Source organism: Microtus oregoni, unplaced genomic scaffold, assembly GCF_018167655.1.
Source record: "Microtus oregoni isolate MIOR12 unplaced genomic scaffold, Mior012 000022F_ref0000154, whole genome shotgun sequence".
NCBI classification, from domain to species: domain Eukaryota; kingdom Metazoa; phylum Chordata; class Mammalia; order Rodentia; family Cricetidae; genus Microtus; species Microtus oregoni.
Genome location: NW_024543081.1, coordinates 13,131,969 through 13,147,979, shown reverse-complemented (window position 1 = coordinate 13,147,979; position 16,011 = coordinate 13,131,969). Strand labels below are relative to the sequence as shown.

General features: G+C 52.4%; 1 protein-coding gene across 3 annotated transcripts in view; it reads right to left on the bottom strand.

Annotated features, from left to right (window-relative positions):
- Positions 1 to 4,923: 4,923 nt before the first annotated feature.
- The window catches only part of LOC121461338 (TRIO and F-actin binding protein), a 58,950-nt gene continuing 47,862 nt past the window's right edge, over positions 4,924 to 16,011 (bottom strand). Inside the window, exons 18-24 of one of the 3 annotated variants that reach the window (XM_041672361.1) lie at positions 11,139 to 11,286; positions 9,501 to 9,603; positions 8,912 to 9,071; positions 8,724 to 8,837; positions 7,195 to 7,281; positions 6,392 to 6,552; positions 4,924 to 5,781 (exon numbers count right to left, since the gene is read on the bottom strand). In XM_041672361.1, the coding sequence (XP_041528295.1) occupies positions 6,394 to 6,552; positions 7,195 to 7,281; positions 8,724 to 8,837; positions 8,912 to 9,071; positions 9,501 to 9,603; positions 11,139 to 11,286 (771 nt within the window). In that variant the 3' untranslated portion in view covers positions 4,924 to 5,781; positions 6,392 to 6,393. The remainder of the gene's footprint in view (positions 5,782 to 6,391; positions 6,553 to 7,194; positions 7,282 to 8,723; positions 8,838 to 8,911; positions 9,072 to 9,500; positions 9,604 to 11,138; positions 11,287 to 16,011) is intronic. The other 2 variants (XM_041672364.1, XM_041672363.1) reach the window with 2 other exon arrangements.

Genomic DNA, 16,011 nt, shown 5'->3' with positions numbered 1-16,011 from the left:
CTACTGGTGTGATGAGCCACAGCTACCTCAGTCACAACAACTCATGTTTGCCTTGTGTTTTATGAGGCACCAGGCACTCTCCTCAGCAGGTCCTGCCTGTCATTAGCTGTCTTCACCTTCACAACACTTAGCAAGGTGGCCACTAGCGTACAGTTGAGGAAACAGGCTCGGAGAAGCTGTATATAACCTGCCCAGGGTTGCAGAGCTGGGAACAAGATGGAGGGCTACTTGTTTCTCAGACCTCCCACAGCATCTGTGCTGGGTGAGGGGAGAGATTGAAGGGTAGTAAGTATGCCCAGGAGGAGTGGAACCTGCTTCCTGAGGGAATATTGCTATTGAACTTGGGGGTCACAGCCTTTGCCCTAGGCCAGGTTCAGACCCCCATCTTCAATAAGACAATTAAAAGAGCCAAATGAATAGTGGAAAACAGAACAAAATTTGTTTAATGTGGCCTCGACGGGAAGAGGCACAGACCCATTTTCTGGGTACTGAAGTGAGATAAGTTGACAGAGAGGGCCAAGGATTTGCATCTTTAGGCAGTCCTGGGGTGGCCCCTCCACACTGACACATAGCTGCCTGACCTCCCTTCTGTCAGTGGCTCTGGCAAGACGTTAGAGTTGAAATACCCCTGGCTGTGCCTTCTTCCTCCTAGCATGCGATTCCTGGGGAAGTCCCCATTTCTCTGGGGTCTGTGGTTTCAGCAGTCTGAGAGTCGGATTAGAAGACACAAGTGTCTCTTTAGAACATCTTCATTTTGTGAGTTTGAGGCCAGCCTGGTCTACAGAGCTAGTTCCAGGACAGCTAAGGGTGTTACACAGAGAAACTGTCTTGAAAAAAGAAAAAACAAAAACGAAACACCAGGCTTCATTTCTGCCAGGCCAAGTGCAACATTCTTCCTACCCTGCAGGTCCCCAGAGCCAAGAGTGGGGTCACGGAGTCTCCTTGGTAGGGAAGAGGACTTGAGTGCTCCCGTGAAACATGGAGAGGGACAGGCCAGCCTCTGGTAATAGGAAGTGTCACTACAAGGAGCGGCTGGAGCTTGACAAGAACCTCCAGGAATCAATGAGAGTGTGGGGAACCAGGGACATTGAGGGACAGGCGGGATCAGAGTAGTACTACTAGGTCATCAACCTTCCTTCCCCACCTCACAGGCCCTGGGAAGTTCAGCATCCTCTGTGGCCTTTTGGTCCCAGCACTGCTGGCCACCTGTTCCCCACTGCAGGGCGCCCATGTGTCCCACTTCCTTGTGCCCTTGACTGCCCCTGGGATCTACTGTACCTGGCACCTCTCTCGGCCCGCCTCCTTGGCTAGGCTCTTAAGTAGCTTATCAGTGCACCAGGCTCCGCCTGAGCCGGGATGTTTTTGCACCCCAGAAGCTCCCCAAATCCTAGAGCCCCTTCAGGACCCAGGCCCCACTCTCCCTGCTGCAGTCTGCTGACCCTCCCCTCTGCAGAATGAGCTCCAGGCTGTAGCAGCAGCACATTCCTGGAATGAGAATCTCTCTAGACTCAAACACCATGCTCAGAGACAGACCCATTTCCAAGCCCTGGCCTGGCTAATGCCTGCTTAGCTCCAGCACCTCTTCCTCCAGGAGGCCTCCCCTGATCTCCCCGTCTGGGTCTGTGCTGATTGTGGCTTCTTGGAAGAGCTGCCTGCCTCCAACTTCCCAACCTCCTCCATAGGCCAAGGCAGCCCCAGAATGGGGGGCTGGTTCCTCGGGCCTCATCCAGAAGCTGCACCCAGGTCCGGGAGGAGCTACTAAGGCACAGATTAGATGGAAGATCCATTCCGTGTCGATCTTGGGATGGAGGTTCCCCAGCTGAGTTTCTGAGAACAGGCTGGATGTTGAGAAGCCAAGGACAAGTGGCCAAGATCAGCACAAACACAGAGGAGCTGAGGGCAGACCCCAAAGAGGACCCTACAGAGGATCCCATCTCAGGAACAGGAGGCTGGGAAGAGAGCTGGCCTGAAGAGCCACCTCTGCTGACCAGGCCCTGCTACTACCCTTGCGCCTGGGCTGGCCCTGATTTGTTTTTGACCAACAAGAAGTGACGTCATAGCATTTCCAAACGCTGCTCATATGCAGCTTGGATTCCACAGCCCTTTCTAAAGGAGTCAGCCATCCACTGTCCCGAGACCACCATGCATCCAGGAAGTAGAGGGAGAGCCACAGCGAAGCAGGCATCCCGCTAAGGTAGAGCACCTAGAAGGGAGAGGCTATGACGGACACCTACGGGGAACCTCGTGGCTTGCACTCTGACCACCTGATGTAGCTGAGGAAGGACACAAGAGACTGGCCCAGGCCTCCTGTAAGTCCCGGAGAGTGATCAGAACATTGCCATTCTCAGCTGTCAAGTTACAAAGGCACAGACACCTGAAGGTTAGTAGTTTAACACCCACACCCTCCTGGGATGAGCATTATTGCCCCATTTAACAGGTGAAGAAACTAAGCCCAGAAGCCGAGATGACTTCAGGAGGCAGTAGTGAAGTATGAGTCAGTGAGGCTGGTCTAGGTTGTTTCTAGAAAGCTTGATGCCTGAGGTCATAACCAGACTGAACAGCCAGACGTCTGTTTCAGGCTAAATTGTCCAGTGACGGAAAGGGCTGAGCTCTTCTCCCACGTGGCCTGGCTAACCTGATACCTGCTGGAAACCTAGTTTGTTCCTTTAAAAGCCAGTTTACTGGGCTGGAGACATTGCTCAGAGCATCGGCTGCTCTCCCTAGGTTTGACTGCCAGCATCCACATGGCAGCAAACCACTGTCTGTTACTCCAGTTCCAGGGGATCCGATTCCCTCTTCTGTGAGGACCAGGCACTGCATGGTGCACAGACATACATGCAGGCAAAACACGCATACACGTAAAATTAAAAAATATTTTTTAAAAGCTAACCAACTAAGAAGATCAGAAGTTCAAAGTCACCCTCAGCTATATTGCAAGCTCCAGGACAACCTGGACTACATGTGACCCAATTTCCCATCCCCCCAAAAGAACAATTGTGGTCTATTTGTACATGCTGATATAGTGTGGCATAACACCTGCCACCCCACAGAACCCTGTGCCTACTGTTGGGCAGTATCTCTTCTTCCCCCATTCAGGGCCCCACTGTTTTGCTACTTTTGAACTTCATGTGATCTTCACGGCTTCTGCTTAACCATTAAGTCTGGAAGATTCACCCATGTTTTTTGTATGTAGCAGTTATGGTTTCTTGCCACACTATATCAGCATGTACAAATAGACCACAATTGTTCTTTTGGGGGGATGGGAAATTGGGTCACATGTAGTCCATGTTGTCCTGGAGCTTGCAATATAGCTGAGGGTGACTTTGAACTTCTGATTTTCCTGCCTCCATAACCCAAGTGCTGGTATTAATAGGTGTGTACCACCACCACCCCAGCTTACGCAGAGCTATGGACTGAACCCAGGGCTTCACTTTGCTGGGATGGCACTCTACCAACTAAGCCACATTCCCAGCCATTTACGCTACCATGGAGGGGCAGCTGAGGTTTGAACGACCTTGAACGCCACTGTCTAGTGGTGCAGGGGGCTGGCCCTTGATGCTCCTAGTGCCTATATAGGGAGGGAAGCGCTGAATCGGAGGGGAGAAGAAAGTTTATCCCAGGAAGAAACTGCCCCAAAGCTGCCACGGTGTGCCAAGTATGCTCCTGATAGCAGAGCGTGACAATCCTTGGTATCCCAGTCTTGGCCACCTGACACTTGGTAATGTTGGGTCTTTTGAGCTATTCTAGAGCTGGGGAGTGAAGACTTTGTTTGCCACAACTACTCTGCCTGGTGACTTGTGACCCTAACCACAGGAGCAAGAGCTTTCAAGGAAGGCGGTGAGGGATGATGAGAGAGTGGGCTTGGGCTCTCAACCCTGTGTGTGGATGCCGGGAGCTGCTAGCCACAGACGGCCATCATCTCTAGGAAACCCTGGGAGAATAGGAATAAAGGAAGCCCGTGCAGAATCACACCTCACAGACCTCCCTTGCATCTCATCAGTGGAACTGCCTGTCATCCGTGGATTCTGAACCAATCACAGGGAAGGTTAGAGACAGACACAGAGATACTCTTTAACAATGGTTCTCAACCTTCCTAATGCTGTGACCCTTTACTACAGTTCCTTACGTTGTGGTGACCCCCAACCATAAAGTTATTTTTATTGCTACTGTTATGAATCATAATGTAAATATCCAATATGCAGGATGTTTAATGTGCAACCCCTGTTGAGGGTTGTTTGACGAACTCCACCCAGAAGGTTGTGTGACCCACAGGTTGAGAATCATCGCCCTATGAGGGTCCCTAGTGGCTGTGTCCTTTCCAAAATACACCAGGGATGTTCAAAGAACAATTCTTCCTGCTGACGGCTCTTCTTGGAATACCCTTCTTGAATTTTCCATTTGGGAAAACTGATCCTGAAGCTGTTCTTGAACCAGCATTAGATCAAGCCAGTGTCTCCTGTGGGATCCCAGGCTCCTGGGACTCAACCCAATGTGGTTTCCAGATCTTGGTGACCGTGGGTACAGACTACCATGAGGGTCACATTCACTGTTCCCACTCCACCTCTGTCCAGGGCGGGGGAACCTCTGGGTAGAACCCCCAGCCCAGTGTAGGGAATGACAGAAAACACCCATTTTTCTGGAGCAGCAAACTGAGCCTCGGAAGAGGATGTTACAGTGTGTGGGTCAGCACAATCTCGGCACCTGCCCTCTTTTTGCAACTCCACAGATTCTCAAATAATGAGTTGATAAGTAAGCCTGAAATGAGCCGTTGGTGATCCACCAGCAAGCCAGGCTACCACCAGCAAGCCAGGCTAGAGAGCAACTTCTGTTGTTGTCAGGGTAGAGACTGGTCCCACTACCACTGCTGGCTTACTGCCCCTCAAACCACTCAAATGTCCAAGGCCCAGGGGATGAACTGGACTCAGCTCTATCCTCAGAAACCCACAGACCCCTGCTTCAGGTAAGGTGGAATGCAGAAGCCATTCAGAACCTGGTTGTTACTTCCTACCCTGCCCAGCCATCCACAAAGCCAGAGTTGCTGGAAGGTTTTATTAAGTTAGGGTGACTCATGGAACAGGAGAGAAACGTCTTCATGGGTAGCGCTAGTAGGCCACACCCAGCGCCCCTCAGAGGAGTGGAGCTATGGAGACAGCTACGGGCTCCTCTCTCTGTCCACTCGTTCCCCAGTCCAGAGGCCATGGTGTGGACCTGGCCAGGGCAGAAGTAGTTAGCAGAGGTAGGGCAGGAAGAGAGGGCTGCTCCCGGTCTTTTCCCTCTGGGCAACTCACCCTGGCCCTGCTTGGGCCTTTGCAAGATGCCCAGGGTAGGAAGGAGGCCCAAGCAGGGGACTGGAAGGGACAGGAGCCAGTGCTAGAGGCACACGCCACCAAGAGATATGCCTTTTAAAAAAGTTTAAAGTGTTTTAGGAAAAAAAAAAAGGGCAAAGTTCTATATAAAAATCTCTTCACATATAAAATCCTGAAGAAGGTGCAAGGTAAGACCCAGTGCGAGGGACGAGCTCAGATCCGCAGTGTGTGTGTGTGTGTGTGTGTACATGTGTGTGTATGTGCATGTGTGTGTGTGCATGCGTGTGTATGTGCACGTGTGTGTACATGTGTGTGTGCATGTGTGTGTGCATGTGTGTGTACATGTGTGTGTGTGGCAGGTGATGCACATGTGACTCAGGGTGGGGAGAAAGCTTGGCTTCTGACTTCTGTAGAGGAGGAGGGTGGCTGGTCCCCTGGGGCCGGAGGGTTCTCAGCTGAGCTGAACCACAGGGACCTGGAAGGCAAGAGCGATTCCTGAGCACTGGGAAGGCGGACCTCAGGCTCTGGCCTGCCAGCGTGGGCCAAACCGAAGTACAGGCAAAACTGCCCATGGTTGCTGGCCCTGAAGCTGCTCTGCACATGGCTTGGGGTGGCCTGACTGATGAGCCTTAGGAAGTCTAGTCTGGTCAGGATGAAGAGACAGACAGGCCATGTCATGTCACATCATATCACACATCATATATAATATCATATCCTATAATATCTATCACATGGCAGCATTTCAAGCCCCCTAGAGGAGGGCATCTCTAGGGCCCTATGGTCAGTGCTGGCTGTAGTGCGGAGCACGGAATGCACCCAGGGTCCCCACTAGCCCATGGAAAGGCAGACTGAGGGCGGTGAACATGACAGTGGCTAAGATGCAGGGCTGTGGGGTCCTGACCCAGCCATGTGTCATCACCTGGGGACGAACATGCACAGGTTGACATAACAGACTCTGAACTGTCGTAGGGCCACAACAACCCTTTGTAGCCAGTACCACAATGTGCCACTTTCAGCATTTCCTTTCCCTGGCCCGTTAAGCTGCATGGAAGTGACCACGCATTTAACTGCAGGTCCCTACTCACCTCTACTCAGCCAAGCTGTTTCTCACAGCCTCCTTCTCCTGCAGGGCAGCCATGGCCAGGCGCAGGTGCTCCTTCAGCTGCTCGATCTCGCGCTCTGAGCGCGTCTTGATGTGGTTCAGCTCCACGTACACATCCTGGTACTTCCCCGTGAAGCGCTTGTCCTAGGGCCACCAAGCAAGCACCGAGGGTTGGAGCTGCAGGTCCTGAGCCCTGCTACACACCCACCTTGCCCCCTGCTGGTAGCACAGAAGGCCAGGTTCCCCCAGTGATGGGGACTTCATTGTCCTTCCTTGTCCCATTAGAGGAGTAGCAGTTAGGGCCCTGAGAGGTGTAGCCTTTGCCCACGGTCACAATGAGTGGCAGGATGAGCCCTAGAAGGGCGTGGCCAGGGGTTCTGGTCTTTCAATGACTTTTCTCTGCCGATTCTCCAAGCACAGCCAGGGTACTGCTGGCTCATACATACATCCATGACTCGATGAGGGCAGGAATGAGCCAATGGCTGTACAGAACTGGATGAGCATCCCAATTTCTAGCAACACTTGGGGTGAACCCACAGGCAGGCTGGGGTAGTGACCTGCTTATTCCTGGCACCCAGCAGGTGTTCAATAATAATAAAGTCAAACAACCCTGAACGCCCAAAAGCGTGTGACCTTGGGTGAGTCACACCCTTCTCCCTTCTCCTGCTAGTCTGTAATGGGATGGTGAGACCTATGTGGCAGGCCCAAGGGGAGGAAAAGGCCCAGAGTGGACGGTGCGGGCAGGCACCTGGAGCACCCCCAGCCCCCACTCCCGCCGCTGCCTACCTTGTGCATCACCTGGAGCTCATCCCGGAGGCACTGCACCTCCTTTTTCAGGTACTGGAGTTCATTCTCCTTGACTCGCAGTAGCACCTAGGGACACATGTGCCAGGCTGAGCCAGGGACCTCGGCCAAGGCGACCAGATCCACACTGCCCTGCAGCCTGGCACCTCGGTGACTCAAGGTTCCCTGTGCAGCCTGCACCCTCACTGAGAGCCCCTGCATCCTACAGCCTACTGCCCCAGAAGGTCCTGTGCCTCTGCTGTCCTTTTCCTCACTCTTAACCCATGTATAATGTGAGTGGGACTCTCCCTGCAACTCAGCGGCAGCTGGACACAGTGCTGGGCTTGGGTGCTAGGGTCGAGGGGGTGGACAGGAGACTGTGGCCCAGCTACAAACTGTAGCCATATATCTACCACAGGAGCACCCCCACTGAACTCTGAGGGGCCGTGCTATTGACATGTGGGGTACATAAGCTCAGCGGGGCAGGAAAGCCTTAAACGTCAGACTGGTGATCTACTGCCTGGCTCCAGACCCAGCTTTCACACCAATAGCCGTGTGACCTTCAGGAAGGTCATTAATTCCTGTTCCTCCATCAATTTAATGCAGATAGTAACAGGGCTTGACTAATGAGCTTGACAGAAGGGAACACTCAAAGGGCTTAGACCTTCTAGGCACAGAGACAAACCTCATAGCATTGGCTCTCAACCTGTGGGTCACGACCCCTTTGAGGGTTGAATGACCCTATCACGGGGCCGCCTAAGACTGTCCTACATAGCAGATATTTGCATTACAATTCCTAACAGTAGCAAAATTATAGTTATGAAGTAGCAACGAAAATAATTTTATGGTTAAGGGGTCCCCACAACATTAGGTACTGTTCTGGGTTTTGTTTCGTTTTTTTTTTTTTTCAAGACATTGTTTCTCTGACTTCTCTGGAACTCGATTAACCACCAAGCCCAGCATGAGGAGCTGTGTTAAAGGGTCGCAGCAGTAGGAAGGCTGGGAACCACTGCCTTACATGTTTGCTAAGAAATGAAACGAAAAGCTGGGTGATCCTGGGATCCCTCACTTTTTCCTTTCAACTCCCCCTATAAGCAGAGTGCTGCCCTTGCCACCTTAGATTTTTTTTTTTAAATTTTCTAATTTATTTTTGGTCTTTTGAGACAGAGTTCCTCTGTGTATCCCTGGCTGTCCTGAAATTATCTTTGTAGACCATGCTGGCCTTGAACTCACAGAGACCTGCCTGTCTCTGCTCCTGGAGTCCTGGGATTACAGGTGTGCACCACTATGCCCAACATGTTCACTGTTTTATATTTAAGTCACTGGGACTCACAAAAGCAGGGTGAGCATGGTCACATAGCAGGTAGATGACAGGATCAGATCAGAGTCTAGAATTCTGACTTAGCCTGGAAGACCCAGGAATTTTGAGTGATACCTGCAGGTGACACCCAGCCTGCTAGGGAGCTTCCACACAGGTCCCAGAGCCAGGGTTGCCTGGCACAAGGCAAAAGAAGGGAGGGGAGGACGTCTACCTCCAGCTCACAGGAGCTCCTGGCATTGCTGCGTCCACAGCTGTTGCCCGTGCCCTGTGAAGCGATGAAGCTGCGCAGACGGTCGATCTCCTCTGACAGGTGGGCGTGTAGTTCCTGAGAGAACGGAATGGTCAGGGGGGGTACCAGCCCCTCACTGCCTACTCATGGCCTCCCAGGGGCCAGCCTACCTGGTTGTGGCGCAGCAGCTCCTGGCCCTCTTGCTGGCAGCGCCTCAGGGTGTGCTCGCGCTCCTCCGCCTGCTGTGTCAGGGCCCCGATCTCTAGGCACTTCTGGGAGTACCTCTCAGACAGCACCTGCAGCTCCTGCTTCAGTGCCTCCATGTCCAACCTAGCCAGCATAGGATGGGACAGAGATGGACCTTGCGGGCTCCCTTGCCGCTGCTTGGCCTGGAATCATGTCTCAGCATTGTTGGTTCTAGGTACCTTGTGGTTTTGAACTCAGCCCACTGTGGCTGTGGGCTAGTAACATTTCCCTCCTCTCTCTGTGAGAGGGTGAGTTCTGGAGACTACCTCTCACACCACCATAGCCCAGGCACCTGGACTGTGCTGAGGCAGGGAGGCACCCTAGCGGCCAAGGGCAACACTGCAACCCAGCTCTAGGAGACACACTAAAGGGGCACAGAGGCCAGGACCTGGGCACCAACAACCCACGCACCCTCTGCCCAGGGCCCTGAGCAAATCCCCAGTCACATTTATCAGGGCGAGTGGTGCTCCTGGTGCAGAGGCAGACCCACCCCAGACCCTGCTGCCGTCTTACTGGTGTTGCTTCCGAAGGCCATCTGGACCCTGCTGGAGACTCCGTGTTTTGCTCAGCTCCCGACTCAGCTCTTCTTGATATGCCTTCTTCATGGCTTCAATGGCTAGGAGCAGAACAGACAGGCAAAGGAAAGGTTGGAAGGGGATCCATACAATTCCATTTGTACTGGTGCAGACAGGGCCGAAGCTGTGTCCTGAACCCAGTGGCTTTGGGTGAGTGGGTCAACCCTCTGGGTCCTGCTTGAACTAATCCTGTGGGAGGGGCTCCCCTGGGGTGACATGTCGGTATCTAACCACTGACACCTTCTACCAGCATTCTCTGGCTAGCCTTGCACAGTGCTTCGCACCACCCCCATAGGCTGGAGGCCATCCTTCAAGGCCTATCTGCCCTGCCTGGCCGGTGGTCACTACAAAGCTGTGTAACTCTGACTCAATCCTCTGCCTCAGGACCCTTTCTGGAAGGTGCTTAACCATGGTTTTTCCTTCTCTAGAGGTGACTAGAGCAAGGCCAGCCAAGGAGAGTAAGGCCCAAGTGCTGGCTCCTGCTGGCTGCTTCTAACGGGGAGCTGCCGAGAACCCAGCATTTTCCCATACTGCACAGGGTGGGGTAAGGAGTATGCAAGCCTCCAGCCTTAAGTTTATCCACAATTCCAAAATGCAACACCTGTGAACATTGGGAGGATCTCATTCCTCCTCAATGGCAGTCCCTGCTGTGCAGGGACACAAGGCTGGTGGTCTGCTATTCAACACAGCATCACTTGCATCAAGTTCAAGTTCACTGTGGAAACTTTGGGGCTGGATCACTGGGCAATGCCTGCATCCTGGTGGGGAGGGGTGGCTACTCTAGGCTGCCTGCCCTAAAACATGAACATGGCCCAAGGCTTGCAGAAATGACCATGTAGACTTGACTGCAGGAAACACTTGGCCAGTATCGGCAGGATGCAAGCTCCAGGTCACATGACCTCACTCATGACTCTACAAAGTCAGAGGGGCTGCCCAGGATATGCCATGCACACACAGCAGGTGTGCAGTAGACAGAGGAGGGGATGGAATTTGTCCATCTCTGGTGTTTCCTGTTTTTGGTTTGGGAGGAGTGAGGCTGTTTAGAGCCCAGCTTTGCAATCAGAGTCGCTACTCTAGGCTCAAAGCACTGCCCTGTCATTTCCAAGCTGGGCCATCTGGACAAGTCACTAACCTCTCTGAGGTCCAGCTTCCCTACTCCCTGGATACCATAAACACGCAGGGTGCTCCCGTGAGGAATGTGTGGGCATAGAGAGGTACACACTGCCAGTACAGCAAAGGTCACGACCATTCTTTGAACATCCCAGGGTCTGACCCAAGTACCTAGGCAGGTGACACTGCCAGAACTGACTGTAGCGGATCAGTGTCGATCCCCTACATGGAAGTAGTATGTGGCTTGAGGTACCCCTCAATGTCTATAGAACTCAAGGAAGCAAAGTCCCAACCCATGGGAGAGGAGGTCTTTTATTGCCTCACTTTCCCCGGTTCAAGCTGGACCACAGATCACTCCTGGGGCTTCCAACCCCTACTGACTTCTTATCCCAAATCCTTCCTCAAGGGGCTTCCCAGCTCAATGTGGAAGCACAGGCCCTGCCCATGGTGCATCCTTGGTCCTCACCTGAGGCTGTGGCCGCCGTCTCCTCGGCTAGTAGCCACTCCTTCTCTTGCTGCAGCCGCTGCAGCTCTCTCTCATGGTGCCGCTGCAGCTGCTCCATCACCTGCTGGTGTGAGGACTCCATCTCTGCCAGGCTGCGCTCACAGGCTTCCTATGGGCCAGAGGCCAGGGAGGTCACGAGGCTGTCCCCAGTACCTGGGTTAGAAGTCCTTCCAGGCTCCAAGCCTCAGTGCACGCCTGCCCAGGGCCAGGCTCATGACCCTGCTCTGGAATGCAGCACTACGTGTCCACACGGTTCCCACTGCCATCCACCCCTCTGGGATGCAGCACCACGTGTCCACACGGTTCCCACTGCCATCCACCCCTCTGGGATGCAGCACCACGTGTCCACACGGTTCCCACTGCCATCCACCCCTCTGGGATGCAGCACCAAGTGTCCACACGGTTCCCACTGCCATCCACCCCTCTGGGATCAGCACCACGTGTCCACACGGTTCCCACTGCCATCCACCCCTCTGGGATGATGCCCTATGCATCCACACCGTTCCCACTGCCATCCACTCCTCACCCACAGACTTCACTCACCCCCTTTCTGCTTCGAGTCTTGCAATGATTCCCCAGCTGCAAGACAAAGTCTGGTTTCCCTGGCTCCATCTCTGTCCAGCCCACAGCTAAGCAACCTCACAGCTATAAAACCAGTTCTTGGGAGGGTGAAAAGGCTCTGTGGGCAAAGGCACTTGCTGGGTAAGTCTGAGAATGCAAGGAGAACTGACTCCATGAAGTTGTGTTCTGATTTCCACATGCCGTGGCATGCATGTGTCCACCCCCCTGCAATAATAACAACTTAGAAAAAGCAACGCTGTCTGCCTGCAGTGGGAATTGCTCTCCTTCCTGGATATCTCATATTCCCCACAGCCATCTTTTTTTTTTTTTTTTTGGTTTCTGATACAGGGTTTCTCTGTAGCTTTGGAGCCTGTCCTGGAACTAGCTCTGTAGACCAGACTGGCCTTGAACAAACAGAGATACAGAGAGATCTGCCTGCTGGGACTAAAGGTGCATGCCACCACCACCTGGCTCCCCACAGCCTATCTTAAACATCTTTACTAGTTCTGCCTCTGGGCAGCCTCTCCCCTGCCTCCCAAGGTCCTGCTTCTCCAAGAACATAATAGTCTGGTGACAAGGAACACCTGACCTAGCTTAGGCCTGGGGTGCAGGCCAGGGTAAGTCACATGGCAGGGGCTGAGTAAGTGAGCTGGAACTGTTGATGCCATAAAAAATGGCTTTGTAGACAAGATGTAGGTAGACCCATGTGTACTGCTGGAGTACCCACTGCGGCCGGCTGATGGGTATGGGCAGATTGCTGTCATCACTGTCCTTCTGAGAGAAGGTCTGGCTACATAGCCAGGCTGGCCTTGAACTCACAACATTCCTGCCTCAGCCCCTTAAGTGCTTAGGATTACAGGCATCCTTGCGTTTTTTTTTTTTTTTTTTTTGCAACTCTAGCCCTTGCCTGGGCAGGTCCACTCCTAGGGACACGCCACAGGAAGTTACCTGCATACAAAGACCAGGGGACAGCGGTGGGGTCTAAACCTGCAAAGGGCAATCGGCAGCTGCTGGAAGATGCCATGCGGACTGCTGTGGAATGAAAGCTGACTCCGGACAAAATTCACGGGTGCAGAACAGGCCACGGCCTGCCCTAGTCCAGGTATGTGAAAACAGAAAATGCTGAAAGGATATTATGGCAGGCTAAATAACAGCTCTCCAAGGATATCCATATATGACCTGGGACTGCCTTGGTCCGTGAGGAAAGGAACTAAGGCCTCTAGCCAGCTGACCCTAGAAGCAGAAGACTGTCCTAGACAATCTGGTGGCCCGAGGAACAGACGACGGATGGGGGCAGGGAATGCACAGAAGATAAGCATCTAGAGACCAGGAGAGGACACAGGCTGTGAGTGAAAAGTTTTGAAATGAAGGAAGGGAACACAGGCAAGGCTGCAGAGCCCACGTCCCACCTGCAGCCTAGGAGAGGAGCATGATCCAGGCCCCCACCCCCACTCCACTTAGCCTGCGTTGGGCTTTAGCAAGAGAACTAGCAAGTCTGTGTCCCTGACCCAGCTGTCGGTGGGGTTTGTCGCCTTGGCCACAGGAAGCTGATCTAGACACGTACAATGGTGGACAGAGGTACACATGGGGCTGGGGGCAGCTTCAAGGTCCATTTCTTCTTACATTTTTTTTAGGGGTGGGGTCCCGAATGCCACAGTATACTGGTGGTCAAAGATTCTTTCCTTCCTTCTATTGTGTGGGTGCCTGGGATGGAACTCAGGTCTTCAGACTTGGAGGCAAGTATCTTTACCCAGAGTCATCTTGACGGCCCTTGAGGGCTCATTTCTAACCTTTTAATTTATATAAATTTTGCAGTGAAACCCAAACCCTTGAGCGTGCTAGCTCTACCACTGAGCTACAGTCCCAGACCTTCACTTGATTTTTTATTTTATTTTATTTTATTTTATTTATTTTATTTATTTTTTTTTGGCTTTTCGAGACAGGGTTTCTCTGTAGCTTTGGAGCCTGTCTTGGGACTCCCTTTGTAGACCAGGCTGGCCTCGAACTCACAGAGATCCACCTGCCTCTGCCTCCCGAGTGCTGGGATTACAGGCCTGCGCCACCACCGCCCGGCTGATTTTTTTTTTTTTTAAAGACAAAGTCTTGGTCTAAGACTGTAGCCTCCAGTTAAGGCTGGCCTTGTGTTTACTATCTGGCCCTAGCTTCCCAAATGCTGGGATTCTGCACCATCAATGCCTGGCATCTGCATTACTTTAAAAAATGTAAATGTGGTTCTTGTATAATTTATTTTTAATTATTTTTTGTTTTGTTTTGTTGAGACAGGGTTTCTCTGTATATCTCTGGCTGTTCTGGAACTTAATCTGTAGACCAGGTTGGCCTTGAACTCATGGAGATCCACTTGCCTCTACCTCCTGAGTGCTTGGGATTAAAAGCGCGCACCACCACCACCAGGCAAATTTTTGGTTTTCTGAATCAGGGTCTCACTATGTAGCTCTGGCTACCCTGAAACTCACTATGTAGACCAGGCTGTCTTTGAACTCATAGAGATCCGCCTGCTTCTGCCTGAGTGCTCGGATTAAAGGTGCACACCATCATGCTAGGCTATGCTTCACGTATAATTACAAAAATGCCTGGGAGGTGAAGAGATAGCTGGATGGGCAAGCTACTTTCTGTGCGTAAGAACCTGAGTTCAGAGCCTAGCACCCACATAAAAACACACTCGTAACCCCAGTGCTGGCTGAGAAACAGACAGATCCCCAGCCATACAGCCAGCTCTAGCTTCAGTGAGAGACTCTGTCTGAAAAACATAAGTCAGGCATGGTGGCACACACTTTTTATCCCAATACTTGGGAGACAGAAGCAAGCAAATCTCTGAGAATCTGAGGTTTAGTCTGTCTACATACCAAGTTGCAGGCCAGACAAGGCTATGTAGTGAAACTTGGGTCTCAAAAAGGAAGAGGAGGGAATGTCTAGAGAGATGGATCAGTGGTTAATATTTCCTGCTCTTCCAGGGGACCCAGGTCAGGTGGCCCAGTCCCCCGGAACTTCAGCTCCAGGGGTTCTGAAACTCTTTTCTGACCTTGAATCCACACATACAAAACACACACAAAATCAAAAAAAAAAAAAGTAAAGAGACAAGGCAGGTGTAGTGCTGCATGCTTTTAATCCTAGCACTCAGGAGGTAAGGCAGGTAGATCTCTGTGAGTTCCAGGACAGCCAGGGCTACATAGAGACCCTGTCTCAAAAATAAAAACTAAAACAATGCAACAGCAGCAGCAGTTCACTTCCATTCTCCACATTTCCACATTAGCATGGCGCCACATGCAGAAACACAAAGGAAAATAAACACATTTAAGATCACTAAAAAGGGCTGGGACAGGGAAGAAACCAAGGCATAGAAAGCCACATGAAGGAATATAGTTTTTCCCCCACCCATGTCTTCTGCAGCTACTCCTGGGACCACAGTAGGTTTACAGCAGAGAGAGGCTGAATTCAGATATTCTGAGTATGTGTGTGTGTGTGTGGTGGCAGGGGATACCTGTCCTGCTGAGCCTTTGCTCCTGTCCTCTGACTGCCCCTTACAGACCAGACCACCTCGGGAGTAGAGATGAGCCAACTATACTCCATGCTTCACCTGTGAGCCTCAGGCTCCATCATAGAAGACTCACAAGGGCCTCCTGTGAAGAGCACTCCAAATTTGTGGAGAACTCAGCAGCACGGGGCTGAGAGTCAGCCAGGTGCCAACTGTGACCTACCTTCCTTAGTGCCCAAGACACTGGCCTGTCTCTGCCATGACATCACGGTAGAGAAGTGCTGGTGACCCCATTGCATTAGCTAGAGTGTCCTACAGCTACTGCATGCTGCAGCAGGCTCACTGCTGAAGTCCCACCCCTGCCCAGCTGTTTGCAGTGGGTCCCCATTGCTTAGCTAGAGTGTCCTACAGCTACTGCATGCTGCAGCAGGCACACTGCCGAAGTCCCACCCCTGCCCAGCTGTTTGCAGTGGGTCCCCATTGCTTAGCTAGAGTGTCCTACACCTACTGCATGCTGCAGCAGGCACACTGCCGAAGTCCCAGCCCTGCCCAGCTGTTTGCAGTGGGTCCCCATTGCTTAGCTAGAGTGTCCTACAGCTACTGCATGCTGCAGCAGGCACACTGCCGAAGTCCCACCCCTGCCCAGCTGTTTGCAGTGGGTCCCCATTGCTTAGCTAGAGTGTCCTACAGCTACTGCATGCTGCAGCAGGCTCGCTGCTGCAGTCCCATCCCTGCCCAGCTGTTTGCAGTGGTGAGCCCATCCCCAGCCCTTTGAGAGGG